Raw genomic sequence first — 15601 nt, forward strand, 5'->3', positions numbered from 1 at the left:
GAGTTAGATGACAATGGAGATTTCACACTAGACATGAACCTGTAGTAATTCATAGTTTGTTTCTACGCCGCAAATGTTTTTATGAAACACAGTACAGGACCATACTATTAGATCATTCCATCCATTAGGAGCATTGCACTTGTAGAAAAGGAGTTGCAGTTTATGTGGCCGGCAATTAGGTCCAATTCTCTATAAATTCTGCTTCAGTGAGGAATTTTTCCAGACTCCTCTATAACCCACCGGAGGACGTACTATCTTGTATAAGAGACGAAAATTTATTCCTTTTAGGTTCGGCAGATGAATTATTTTTAGTGTGATTAGTTGGAGACAATTGTTACATTTATTATAATTGATTCGTTAGATTTCGTTGCAGGAACGGGGTTATCGGCATCAGGAGTCATGGTGACACTCTCTATAAGAATCACAGCCCTACGCCTCCACATTTGCTCAAAATGTAAACATTCCTTCTGAAGCAGCATTTTGGAATATTCGCATGTGATATGAAGCGGACGTAATCATATTAACTAACCGATCCATTAAACTTGCCATTAACCTTGAATATAAGGTCTTTTAAATTTGAACTGTCACATCTCCTTGGAGCAAATTACAACGTTGGTATTATTAAGATTATCAATTAAACCCTTGTAAGAGTCCAAGAGGCCGTCATATCGGTAATATTGTTTGTTCTTGCAGTAATACCAGCGTAGTTATTTTTTGTAAGAGTTGCTTAGGCAAGTTGCTGCCATCTATCACATGTTCAAAATAACCATTTGGTCTGACAAAAGAAGACACACTAAAATTTTTTTACAGACGAGTAGTAATTTTGACATAAGTTACACCCATGCGATCCGAGTTATCAAGAAAATATTTTTTAAGGCCTGTCTGTTTCAATCACACGTTCTTTTTTCGTTGTAACAGTGAAACATTGTATTTTATCTATAGTAAAAGAAGGAGTAGTGTGTGATACATCTGCATTGTAAAAATTATAACTAAGTTTAGATGGCAGAATCCCCAACGAACTTTATATTACAAGTTGTAGTTATTATTATGCCCATGATATGTTTACGTGTTTTGATAGCGTTCCATTATGAACGGTGTTGATTTTAAAGTGCAGCAAATTCAGAATTTTCAAGAACTACTAGATTATTACTTGCAGTCCATTTTATTGGCTTAGAACATTTTGTACGTGCATTAGGCTTCTGAATCCTCTATTGGTCATCTCCAGTAGAAAAAGAGTGATTTTTAGAATACTATTAATTCGAGTATCATCACGTATGCATGAGATAGGAGCTAGGAAATCAGGAGACCAAACAATTAATAGTCTGTTGATTGGTTTAAAATAGGCTTATAGTTATTTTTCTGTATCTTTGCTGAAATAATGTAAATTTCATTCAACAAAACATGGTTGAACATTCGGTATTATGTAGAATTTCAGAATAAACTTGATGTTACAATAATGATTAATCCTCATTAAAATCTATTTAACTGCTGGGTACAAGGCAAATCTATACAGTAAAACTCATTGATCCTCTACTTAACAGACATTAATTTAGTGTGTGCAATGTTTATTCCTTTACTAAAATCTAAATTATAAAACCTTTTAGTTTGTTTTTTACAAAAAGAAGACTCAAGTTTTATGTACTGTTCTGTGCCATCCCTTTGGTGATGCCACTTACACCAAAGGGCTGATTTAAAAATGAGTTGTAATGTTCGAGCTAATTTAAACTTTATATACATAAGCACTGTTGAAAGGATTCACAAAGCAAAATTACCTGAATTAGCTGTATATCCGCTCAGCTACAAAATATATTTTAGCTATATCGCTAAATTACTTTGATGTCGGAAGTGATAAGATTTTCATTTATGAAAAGTATCATTCCAAGACTAAATAATTAGAATTCTTTTAGCAGAATCACTGCTAAGTTTTGATATTGTAGTTGTTCATATTACTCAACGGTATATATTGAAGAATCACTGTTTCTTTTGTTGATGTATTTGTTTATGAATTGTTTGAGGCAAAAGTTAAGTAACTTCCAATGCTTCACGGCGTCTGTACATAAATACCTTTCACTTAAAAATGAGAAAATCGGCTGGATATAACGCCAGGATTGACTTGGGAGGGGTTTTATAAATTATACGTATAAACGTATGACTAGACCTTGCCTAGGTTGCATGTTCTGTTAATTCTTTACTATTTGCTTATGAATATAAAGTGGAGAATAACTTACGAACTATAACACATACAACATTATTATGCACGGATTGTGGATTATCATATATTATGGATGGATCATAGCTAAGTTATGTGTAGAAAAGTCAAATACTCTGCCGTGCTGTTTTGATCATATTTAAAGCACCATTGTGTACTTGACGATAATGAGAACACCTTTTCATCTGTACTACATTTTGTAGCTTCGAGGATAACCAGGTTAAGTGACTTTGTAGCATAGGTGTCTCTGATGGTAAAATTATGCTAGGAGTTCGTTTTGAACGTGTTCGTCGCTGACTTGTTATGGATCTCTTCAGGCAGAGCAGATTCCAAGAGTCAATCTATACCAATATCAGATTTCATACGCAGCACTGAGTGGAAGGTTAAATAGAGCTTAACTCAATATTCGCATTGGATCAAATACGTTAAAAGAGTTATATGAATATTCTATATACATAGTAGTTACATGTAAGTTTAATGTTTATCTGGTATTTCACAATTATTAAGTAACCACATACCAATGCAAAATAAGGTTGTATGAGTTGGTGTTTTTAGCCTGCCTACTACAGGGTGAAAACTCGCATGCAACCTTTGTTGAATATTATAGTTATTTTTCATTTATACTCTATGTTTATGTTACCTAGTACCTAGGTTAGCTGTCTGCTAGCCAGTTTTGTTTTGTTAGTTGATTGTCATTTTGGACGTAGGCTTACTTCACTCTGTTCAGAAATTGCAGAGGTGAGTTAGAATGTCGGTTGGTTAGTGGTATTGTGGTAATCATAAAATATTAAATTCTTGTAAACAGAACTCACTTGTCCTGTACAGTTGTATTACTTAACACCAGCTATATGCTTAGTACAAACAAAATACGTTTTTGTTAGGCACAATACTTTATTTATTTGTAACATTCAACTGTAACTCATTTTATTAAACCTGGAATGATAATCCTACAAATATAATAATTAAAAATAAATAACAAATTAATTGTGAAATTACAGACACTGTTTATTCCATGAAAACAAATTTAAATTTCAAGTAAGTTAGGTAAATCTGAACATAATGAAAGGAGAGGGCTGCCTACGATGTTCATGATAATACCTGAATTCACTTCTTCACCATTGTGGTCTGACTAAACTGATTGTGGCTAAAACTGAAGATAATACAATTACTAATAAACTTTGTAAGGATCTTTGTTTGTAATTTGATTGGGTAGGCATTGTTATTTTAAATATTCTTTGGCACAATTTAATTAGACTATTCTATCTCTTTACTTTCAATGTATTTAACAGCAAATAAAAATATGACTGTATTCATGATCTTATCTGGAATTTTAGGGTTTGTTACGGGTACGGTCCAATAAGCGGACCCGGTTTTTTATATCGAAGAATATAATCATCGATACCTAATATTCGCATATCGAATCATAGACTATCAATCGATATAAAAGTAATAACAATCATATGTTTAAATTAAAATGTGAATTTAATGATAACAAATAATAAATGAACATAACCAAAATCAGGGAAACTCATAACTTTAACTAAATGAAACAGAACGAAAACGTTTTTACTAAAGTTGTGTCCACCATTACCTTCTTTTTTTGCATCTGAAGACGACCATGTTAGCTCCTCTGACAGTTACATTTGTTACCTTTCCACAAATATCACATAATGGATTCTTAGGTACTAACCCAACATCCTGAAGCCATAAAAAAACATATTTTATCGTCTTTTAAAGCAATTTCGTGAAGCTTCCTAAGATTGACGGCCATTTTAATACACAATGTTACGTGAAATTTAAAATATTACCTTAATTGTATTATTTGAAAGTGTTTACAGCTGTTCATATAGATTATTTAAGTTGTTTAAAAATAATTCATCAGTATCGATTGATTATATCGATGGTTATGATTAAGTAATATCGTTTGCCAATTTCGATATAAAAAACCGGGTCCGCTTATTGGACCCTACCCTTCCACTGTATAAGACAAGTGTTCCCTTGTCCATACAGAAACAGGGTAGACTTTAATAAGCGGCCTACACTTTTTATTCAGATGTTTTTATCGAATGGTTTGATGTTTTTATCCGAAGGAATAATTCGATAATACAATTTTTTAATTTAGAATATGATTTCAACTTATCTGTTATAGTAATTTTAAAAACAATAAACCGCAAAAAATAACTAATATTTTGAGTCTTTGAAAATGGCGATAAATATGAGGAATATAGGTGAGATATTTCTTACAAGTGACAAGATTTGTTTAAGTGGCTCCAACATATGGGTTTGGCTCCTGTTAACCCATGGGGAGAAATTCTTTCCTCCATTTCACAAAAGCGGTTACTCATTGATATCAAGCTGGGAAAGTTATAAAATATTGTAAGGTTTCTGTGATATCTAAGACTAGGCCATAGTTGGTTTTGTAATGTTACTGTTAAATTTATGTTTTTAAAATTGTAATGTACGAGATTCTTCTTGTTACAGTAATTTATTATAACTCTTATTGTATACAATTTTTACATATCGAAGTTGGATAATATATCTAACAAAAACAACCGAATAATGAGTTTAGACCGCTTATTAAAGTCTTCCCAAACTTGGCTCCTTGTTCATGGGGAGAATCCTTTCGGGAAGGGTACGATAAGCAGACCCGGTTTTTTATATCGAATTTGGCAAATGATATTACTTAACCATAACCATCGATATAATCAATCGAGACTTATTAATTATTTTGAACAGTTAACTTAAATAATCCATATCAACAGCTGTAAACACTTTCAAATAATACACGTAAGGTCAAATTTAATTTTTACATAAGTAACATTTGATCATTAAAAATGGCAGTCAATTTTAGAAAAATACACGACATCTTTGAAAAATGATGACATATTTTACGTGGTTTCAACATGTTGGACTCGTACCGAAAAACCCATTGTGTGAAATTTGTGGGAAAGAAACAACTGTAACTGTGAGAGGAGCAAATATGGTTGTCTTCAGTTTTCCTAATTTTTGTTATAATAATTTGTTTAATCACTGTAAATAATAAATTAATATTTTAATATAAAACATATGATTGTTATCGAGGACTATATTTTTATATCGATTGATGGTCTATGATTTGAGATACGAATATTAGGTATCGATGATTACATTCTTCAATATAAAATACCGGGTCCGCTTATCGTACCCTACCCATCCTTTCCTCCTTTTCACAAAAGCGGTTGCTCACTTCTATCCAAGTGAGCTATAAATATCGTAAAGTTTCTGATATGTAGGTTTAGGGCATTGTTGGTTTAGTTATTTTGTAATGTTATTGTAAGATTTTTGTTTTTGAATATTTTAATGTATTATTCTTGTTGTTAATATATTTCATTTAATTTATTTTCAATGGCAAAGCACTTGTTAGAGAGTTTAACGGATTTAGAATAAAGGCAGTCCAATCTTGATAATCCAACAGATATAGGACCAGCACACTGTCGGATTACTAAGGAGTCCGGATTACCAAGGATGCCATTTACACAATGCATAAATAACATATAGTCAGTAAGAAACGTGAAAAAAATCAAACACTATACTGTAAGAACAAAATGTTTTATTGTACGTACCTAATTATATTAGAATGAACAAACTGTGCATACATAATACATACCTGAAAACTCTTAAAATACCATTTTTACACTAAAAAAAAAAAATCAAAAACTTTTTTTGCTTTTTCTTAATTAAAGATTTTGAGATCACATTCTCCTGGAGATTTTTTAAATGAACAATTGTCTCAATTTCAATGCCATGCTCTTGACAGTAAGTTATAAGGGTAGCAGCCGCCGACACAGCGTTATTACAACTGACTAAAAGAACTAGCAGCCAACTTGATCTCATCGCCGTCAGTTTTGCTGCTGTCTGGAGTAGTGGTCTCATCAATAATCTCATCATCATTTAAGTCAGCATTTAGATCAGCCACTTCATTAGATCTTCTTTGGTAGGCTACACCTTCATTTTCTTTCAACATTTTTTGTTAATAAATGAAAAAGTCGTAGACAAACTATCCAAGTAAGTTACATCATAATCTGTTTCATTTTCAGCATCTTTTTCAAGTAATGGATGTGTAGTCCACACGTTTCTCCAAGATTTGATGATGTGTAATTTCCTAACTTGATTCCAAACATAAGCAGAGTTGATGACAGCATCCTTTATTTTAAATCTCTTCAAAATAGCTCAAATATCGTCTGTTGTGTTGCTCATAATGTCCATCAACAAGTGTTTTTTGTAGTGCATTTTCATGGTTTTTATGACAACTTGGTCTAGTGGCTGGATCAATGATGTTGTGTTTTTTGGTAGTATTATCTCAATGCTTCCATCTTTGGTTTTTAACTGTCATTTCAGTTTTATTAGGGTGGCCGGGAGCATTATCCATCAATAGCAATGCTTTTAATAGTAATTTATTTTCTGTTAAAAACTGTTTAACAGTAGGTATAGAGTTCTGTTCATACCATTCTTTAAAAACCTCCCGGGAAACCCAAGCTCGATTTTGAAATTTGTAAACAATTGGTAATGTTTCCTTTTTAACATTTTTAAACATCTAGTATTTTTAGACTTACCTACTACCAATACGAGGTCTGTCCAAAAAGTATTCGAGCCGTGGCGTTACCGACCGGCTCGAACCGGTTATTGGAGGGGGGGGGGCGAGCCTACTCCTTCCCATATTAGGCATTGAATACGATCCTGTCACTCAGTGAGTCACAGTGCTCTGTTCCGTATAGTACTGCCATGTGTGTGCGTCGCATTTGAATATGACTGAACATGTTGAGCAGGGCATTTGCATTAAGTTTTGCCAAAAACTTGGCTATTCACCATCAGAGACGGTTACTATGATACGGAAAGTTTATGGTGACGTGTCTATGGGCGATACACAAATAAAAGAGTGGTTTAGACGGTTTAAAAATGGCCGCATCAGTGGAGAGTGATGGCTGTCTGGCAGGCCTTGAACAGCCAGAAACGCTGGAAATGTTCGTGCAGCAATTAATGAAAACCGTCGATTGACTGTCCGAGAGCTGGAAGAAGATTTAGGAACACCAAAATCGTCAGTTAGTAACATTTTACATGAAGATTTAAAAATGAACTGTGTTTTGGCAAAATTTGTTCCTCGGCTGCTGACAGAAGAACTGTCGACTTGAAATCGCACAGGACAATCTGGATTTGATAAAAAGTGACCCAGGGCTATTTAAAAAAGTGATGAGTCATGGGTTTATGGCTACGACCCTGAAACAAAGGCTCAATCTCCACAGTGGAAAACTCGCGAAGAGCAACGGCCGAAAAAAGCAAGGTAAAGTCGAAGCAATGTCAAGACAATGCTGACAGTTTCTTTTGACCAGGACAGCATTGTTCATCACGAATATGCTCCAAGAGGTCAGACAGTGAATAAGGAGTATTGTCTTGAGGTCCTAAGGCAGCTACGAGATGCAGTGCAAAGGAAACGACCTGAACTGTGGACAAGCCGTGACTGGATCCTGCACCACAACAACGCACCAGCTCATTCCTCAAATCTTATACAGCGTTTTTTGGTCAAACACGACATCAACCATCTACGACAGCCTCCCTACAGTCCTGACATAGCTCCTTGTGACTTCTGGCTATTTCCGAAATTAAAAATTCCTTTGAAAGGAAAAAGATTTGACGATGTTGAACAGATAAACAAAATGCGATGAAGGACCTGTTAGCCATTCCGCAAAATGAATTTAAGGAGTGTTTCCGGAAGTGGGAGGAGCGTTGGAATAAGGTAGTGGCTTTTGGAGGGGAGTACTAATTTACTTTTAATTAATACTTTTCAGATATTAATTTTCAATGCAAACTAATTGATAGAGATGATATTATTAGAATCATCAGAAGTCTAAAAAGTAGTTATAGCACTGGATATGATGACATACCAGTGCCAATATTAAAATATGCAATGGAATTTCTAACTGACCCACTGCTTCATATAGTTAATTCATCTTTCCTCTTTGGGCAATTCCCTGAAAAACTAAAAATTACAAAAATAAAACCTCTATTTAAAAAAGGCGATCAGTTTGATGCAGCAAATTATCGGCCACTTGCATTGCTCCCAGTTATATCCAAAATATATGAACGTGCAATGTCTAACCAGCTGGTTGACTATTTAGAAAGAAACAAATTACTTGATAGCATACAACATGGGTTTAGAAAAAGTAAATCTGTAGTTACAGCTGCCACTGATTTCATTGAGTCAGTGATTGATTCTGTGGATAGAGGGGAAAAGGTAATAGGAGTATTTATGGATCTCCATAAAGCATTTGACAGTGTTAGTCATGCTAAGTTACTAAGTTATCGCAGTTTTGTATCCATGGGAAGGAGTACAACTGGCTAAAATCATATATACAAAACAGACAGCAGTTTGTGGAAATACATAATCTGAATAACAAGAACAATTTAACTAGTAAATATAATTCTATTTTAAAACAAACTTCTTATGGGGTTCCTCAAGGATCCATTTTGGGGCCACTTCTATTCCTCTGCTACCTAAAAGGAATTCCAGAGCTAGATAAATTATGCTTATACGCTGATGATGCCACTCTAAGAATTACTGCTTCATCTAAAGAGGAAATAGAGGAGTTTGCTTTTCTCAGCGTATCAAAAGTAAATCAGTTTTTCAAAGAAAACAACTTAATTTTAAATCCAACAAAAACAAGCTATATGGAATTTTGTACCAACCAATGCAGAAATAAAATTAATCCTCATATAGAAATAGATGAAGTGGCTATAGTTAAAGAAGAAGAAGTAAAGTTTTTTGGGTTTAACGTTAGACAGTTCGCTGACATGGAATAAACATTCAGAAAAAATAGTTTCAAAAATTAACTCTGGTTTATATGCTCTTCGCAGAATGTCAAAATTATGCTCACAAGAAATTCTAAAAATGATTTATTTTTCACATATCCATTCACATATTATATTTGGTATCTCATTATATGGATCCACATCAATAAAAAATTTAAATTCAATTTTAGTGATACAAAAAAAAGCAATTCGTGTCGTTTTAAAACTTAAATGGAATGAAAGTGTGAAGGATCACTTTCCTCAACTGGGTATCATGACGGTTTACAGTGCATATATATATATGAAACTGTAATGTCAGTGATGAACCGTACTCATAGCTTAGGCAAGAGTGGTGAGACTCATAATTATAATACAAGAAATAGAAATAATATGGCAGTAGCTCAACATAACTTACACTTTTTCTGTAAAAAACCAATATACATAGGAGCTAAATTTTTTAATTTGCTGCCAAGCAATATAAAATTAATAGAAAATAATAAATTATTTAAAAATAAACTTAAAAGCTATCTGACTGAAATGCCGTTGTACTCCTTTTCTGAATTTTATACAATTCACAATAGTTTTTACAATCATTAAAATTACATTGTATTATATTTGGTTAGATACTAATGTAAATCATATTTAGTAAACTTAACCATTTACTTTCTTAATCATGTAACGCCATTCATGTACACCATGTGTAACAATCGAATAAAGATTTTTCTGATTCTGATTCTGATACTTTGAAGGGGACCAGATTGCTATTGCCGCCGAGTAACGTCAGTTCATGCTAGACGTCAAGGTCGGATACTTTTTGGATACACCTCGTAGTTTTAACTTATGTGTGCCAGAAGCGTTTGTGCACAGCGAACTTTAAAAGTTCTTTTTTTAACTTTCTGCCAGAAGCATGAGTGACACAAGTTTTTATTGGAAACTGACATCAGTTCAAGCCCTTTTCATCAACGTTGTACAGTTCATTGGGAGTCAAGCCGTCGACTTCAATTTTATTTTTTAACTTTAATTTAAACGCCTCGATTTCTGACTCACAGCTGACAGTTTTTCACCAGACATTTCAAGAAACCGAATTCCTCATCTGGATTTAAAATTATCAAGCCAGCCATCGCTGGCACGGAGTCATCTTTATTTATGATTTTATTATAACAAAATTTAGCTTTTGTTTTCAAAATGTCACCTAATGTTGGAGCATTTCGTTCCCTCTGTTTGTTGTTAAAACCACGTGTAGAGAGCCTCTTCAATTTTTGGGAATTCAACACCCTTTAAAGTTTTCCTGTCTCCAGGCATACTTACTACAGACTTCATAAACTGCTCAATGTTACTTGCATGTTCCACAATGTCATAGACAGTTTCCCGCCCTATTACGTACACAAAAATAAAACAGATGAAACAATAATGATAACTATACGTACCAATGAAGTCAACAATAATAAATATAAAGATAACAAATACATTGTAACAATTAATGTGAGAATAGTGTTAGTTTTGCGTGTGTGTACGTGTTTTACACTGCATATAGCCCTTTAAAAGCACCACCTAGAGAAAGGGACATTACACTGTCCATTACTGAAGTTGCAGTCTTGGATTTGTTAGGTTACACTCGAAGTAAGAAAAAGTAGAGTAGACGAAGTCGAGGTTAGAGGGTATGATGTTCCCATGATGCTGAATCCTCAATAAGGTGGAGTTGACAATGTAGGAGCTAGAAGCTGTAGGTTTGGCAAACAGGGTAAACAGATCTCGTACCAGTAGATACTGTTAAGTTCAGAATTAATAAGGCAGTACAGAAAGAGGATGTCCTCAGTAACACGTCTGACTTCAAGCGATGAAAGTTGAAGAAGGCTATCTCCTAGTGGTTGTAAAGAAACCTATAATAGCCGAGTAAAGTACCAGCCAATCTCAAAAAGCACCGTTATGGCTTCTTGATTATAATTCTTATTGCGTACGATTATTATATAATATCAAAGTTGGGTCATTTGAGAATGACTATGAAATAACGAGTGTCAGCCCCATATAAAAATCTTCAGAAACATGTTGCAGCATCTATTGAAACTATACATATGCTGGAGTAGAGAGTTAATCTAATGCATGATATAATTTTAGTAATTTTCTAGTATCGAGTATCAGTATTTTTTAATGAAGCCTCGTGTTTAACACCTTCACTGCTGTTCTATAGTGAATAATTATAACTAATCTCACAAGACAGCGAGTGCTCAGGGGTGTCTGCCACAGTCAATGCACGTTAACCCTTTAAGCCCTATGAATCAGGAGTCGAGATGCATTAAAGCACTGTCAAAGCTATAAGTTAGTGAGCACTCCTAAAACCGAATTGTAAGTGAGCTATTTGCATAACCAAGACATCGAGTTAGGCCGGATGTCTTGTCTTAAGTGCTACTCTCGGATGCAGAAGTCGGTCTTGGATTCATGGATTTAATTGCAACTCCTGGATTGACGAACTGGATTGCCACGCCTGGATTGACATTATGGGTTTTTGCGGCCTGGTGTACACTTATGAGAGTCACTCGTCTGAGATAAAGCTGGCAGGAGGATCACCTTAAATTAGTGTGGTTGGCTTGTGTAGAAGTTAACTGAATCAATATTTTTATGTATTAAGTTTACCAAATCCAAAACGGGTCTTTATTATTAAGAAAAACCATTTGATTTGTGTTATTTTATGTCTTGCAAGGCATTTATTATTGAAACATAACCATAATGTTTAGCTTTAAATAATAATTAAAGAATCATTTAACCCATATCTGGTGTTTTAAGAAAAATGACCATCAGTTACAAGTTTGATTGAAGACTCTTGGAGCAATTACACATTAATTTAGAACTAGTAGTTAGTAAAATCCAAAGTTTTGTTAAGTCACCTGACGATGAAACCTTCGGTTTCGAAAGGCCTTGTCCCAAAAATAAATTAATATTGAAAAAATGTTTTTACTAATTACTAGTTGTAAGTTAGAAGATGAATAAGGTGGCTCTCCATTTCATACATTTGGTAAATACCTACTGGAGTGTTGGTAATAACTAAGGCTTATTCAAGTGTTGGAACATTTATCTAATTAATCTTTTTGTCCAGTGTGTTGTGAATAAACATGATGACATCAACCAGTAACGCACCGTCTGGGGAGGAAGATGAACTGACTCTGCCACGAGCCTCAGTCAACAAGATGATCAAGGAACTGTTACCCAACATTCGAGTGGCCAACGAATCGAGAGAGTTGATACTGAATTGTTGTACAGAATTTATACACCTCATCTCTTCCGAGGCAAATGAGATCTGCAATCAGCAACAGAAAAGGACAATAAATGCTGAACATATCCTACTAGGTACAAAATTGTCTCATTTGTTAGTGCAAGTTGCATAGTCTTATTTTTAGTTCTTGACAGAATGTAAGAGGTAGTCAATGTAACATTCCAGTATCAATGTTTATGAACATCTTGTCAAATTTCAGCTGGTCAAATTTAATAATTAATAGGTAAAATTGATTACAACTCCGAATTAAAAAATTCCCGTTTGGACGTTTTCAATAGCTAATTTTCTGAGATAAACTTACATACAGAATACAGAATGCTTTTATTCGTGATCATTGAGAACAGAATGGTGTAAAAAAAAATACATTTTGTTATTTTACAATAAAGTCAATTTCATTCTTCTCTAAGAACGCGAGCTCGTTCAAAGAATTCCTCCATACTGTAGACTGGATCTTCAGCAACCAATTCCGCAGCCATTTCTTAAAGGTTCTTGCTGGAACATCCGTGGTACTTGCCGGAAGAAGATTGAGAAGCTTGGCGCCGGCGTAGGATGGTTTCTTAGTGTAAAGTACAGTGCGGTGGGCAGGGATATTGAAGTTCCTGGCAAATCTTGTTTGGTGATTGTGGATATCCATATTTCTGGTCAGTTACTTTATAAACATTTAAACTTAACCTATCTAGCAAGTTAATGTTAGCTCATCCAGAGTATTGTAAGAGATGTAAGTTATTTGGAAATAAAGGTAAGTTATTTGGAAATAAAGGTACAAGGGTTAAACTATATACATTTGGAAGTTTATTACAAACAGTGTATTATGAATAATTTGACAATAATTATTATGTATTTTTCTACGTAGTTTCCATTGTGTTCAATATACTTTTGAACTTGGTAATAATATTTTGTATTCAGTGATATATTTTTATACCTGGTGATACATCTCGTATATCAGTTTATATTTTTTGTGTTCCTAGACAGATATTTTCCCATTAACAGATCAGAGGAATCTTTTCCTGTCTCCAGTATTGACAAACTCTTAGATATATCTCTTTACAATTTGTGACTGTGATCATAAGAAAAAGGGCTTTCCATCTACTTCAGTTTTCAGCTTGGTAAACAAACAATTGCTGTGTGCGAATTGGGGATTGGGAGTTGTTTTAAGATTGAAGAGCCTAACAAACTGTCAAATTCTTTGTTTCAAAACATTAAAGAAGAGCTTGTCCACTTTTATTTATCAAATTTGGAAACTATCGAGAACAAAGTTTATGGCACCCAAGCTGAATTTTTGGAATATTGTTTTGCAAAGAATGATAATTTGTATTGTTTCCAGGACATATCGTCTGAATCATAATGTCACATGGCTATCTGTATTAAATATCCCACACTACTATGTTGAAAAACAGTTTAAGATCTTCCATTTGAAGTTAAAATTTAAATATGTTACTTCTTCTTTGGATGTATCTTGTGTGTATGTGTTTTTATTTTATAATCGTTAATGACAATATTTCAGCGCTTGACAAACTTGGCTTTGGGGACTATCGTGCGGATGCTGAAGCTGTACTGCGAGACTGTAAAGCAATCGCTGCCAAGCGAAGAAGACAAAGTACTCGGCTGGAAAATCTCGGCATTCCTGAAGAGGAGTTGCTGAAACAACAACAGGAATTGTTTGCCAGAGTGAGTTAACCAACTGCACCTGTTCTTTGTGCATTCATGGAAAATTAATTTATTACCTGTATACATTTCTATTACATTATGATATTATTTTTGGCATTAATATTATTGGGCTAAAAAACCTATTTTGATCCAAGATCATTAGTAATAATTTCTTTTTTGCATTAGAGATATTAGGTGGGAATTGTATTAATTTTCAAAATTCATCCTAAGGAGTTAAAAAACATTCTGCCATTCCTGTTATTACATCACTTTGTCAGCTTTTGGCTATATTTGAAGTATTCAACCAACTTCATAAGATTTTGAGGTAAAAATTTTTTTTACCCTTAATTTCTTGTAGTGAAAAATTAAAATATTTTCAAATTGAACTATTTAGTTGTCAACAGTTTAATTTTATTCAATCACCAGTGATTGTTACAAAGTAATCCTAAATTTTAATAAACCCATATGTAAATTGCCACATAGGAAGTCCTTTTTAGCCAACTTCAAGTATAACCTCTGTTATTTTTCAGTAGTAAATAGTTTATTAGATTGTTATATTACAAAAAAAAACAATGTTCTGTCTTGAAAATGGGACAAATGATCTATATGTTACATTTGCAGCATTGGTTGTAGTTAAAATAAGATTTAGAAAAATACATTAATGGGCACCCCAAAACACTGTGTCACTAAAGTAACTTTGTGAACTTGTTAAGTTAAGATTTTAACTAAAAGGTAACAAAAACCTGCATTTGTTTAAAACACTGTTATACTGACTTGTTATAAAAAACTGTCATATATCTGTCAATGATTTGTTCAATATTGTCAATTTATTTGTAAATATCTTATTATATGCAGCAAAAACACATTTGTATATATCCTTTGTTTGTTATTGACAATCGATGATTTGAAAGGATAGTAGGATTTAGGATATTTGCCATCGTTATATGTTAAAAAAAAGTATAACAAGTGCTCTTGGTTCCTGTGCATCGCTTGGGTTGATTCTCTCCAGTCTGGACTTCATGCCATTCGTGTTCCAGTCAGTTATCACTTAACTAACTAAACCTTTGTGTAGCAGCCCATTGCTGCTATTTTTATGTATTATGGTTTTTACCTGAAGAAAATGGTAGATTTCAATCCTCGAAATGAGGTGTTATATATTTTAACATATAACGATGGTAAATGTCCGATATCCTTTTAATAAAGTGTTGCTATTTTTTTTATTATGGTATTCTTACGTGTGCAGGCTCGTGAGGAGCAGGCACGTGATGAGCAGCAGCAGTGGCAGCAACTGCAGGCTGAAGCGCAGATTCAGGCAACGATGCAACAATCCATGGACTCCAGTGATGATGATGATTATTAATATAATGAAACAACGGGTGTGCATGTCTGAGGCTCTGGGCCAAAGAGACTAACATGGTACGATAAAAAAAACATATTTGTACAAATTTTTATACTTCTATTACACTCTATTATCATACATTGTGTATCTGCTTTGTTTTATTGTTCCTGATTAATCAGTAGGTTAAAAATTATGTCTTTAAAGTTTAAAGACTCTAATAAACAGTGAAATGTTCTGTCCTCCAAAGTAACCGTCCTGACACTACCGGCTTTATCCTGTATATCAGATTCAACTAATGACCCAATTATATTCAGTA

The 15601-nt window shown here is 33.7% G+C and overlaps 1 protein-coding gene across 1 annotated transcript; it reads left to right on the forward strand.

Moving 5' to 3' along the window:
* The first annotated feature begins 2846 nt into the window (after nt 1–2846).
* On the forward strand, nt 2847–15378 carry LOC124367638 (protein Dr1-like). The gene is made up of 4 exons (XM_046824616.1): nt 2847–2947; nt 12123–12373; nt 13804–13967; nt 15190–15378. The coding sequence occupies exons 2-4, from the start codon at nt 12139–12141 to the stop codon at nt 15304–15306; spliced, it is 516 nt and encodes a 171-aa protein (XP_046680572.1). The 5' UTR covers nt 2847–2947; nt 12123–12138; the 3' UTR covers nt 15307–15378.
* Nucleotides 15379–15601: the final 223 nt, after the last annotated feature.

This window comes from Homalodisca vitripennis, chromosome 8, assembly GCF_021130785.1.
Source record: "Homalodisca vitripennis isolate AUS2020 chromosome 8, UT_GWSS_2.1, whole genome shotgun sequence".
Lineage (NCBI taxonomy): Eukaryota > Metazoa > Arthropoda > Insecta > Hemiptera > Cicadellidae > Homalodisca > Homalodisca vitripennis.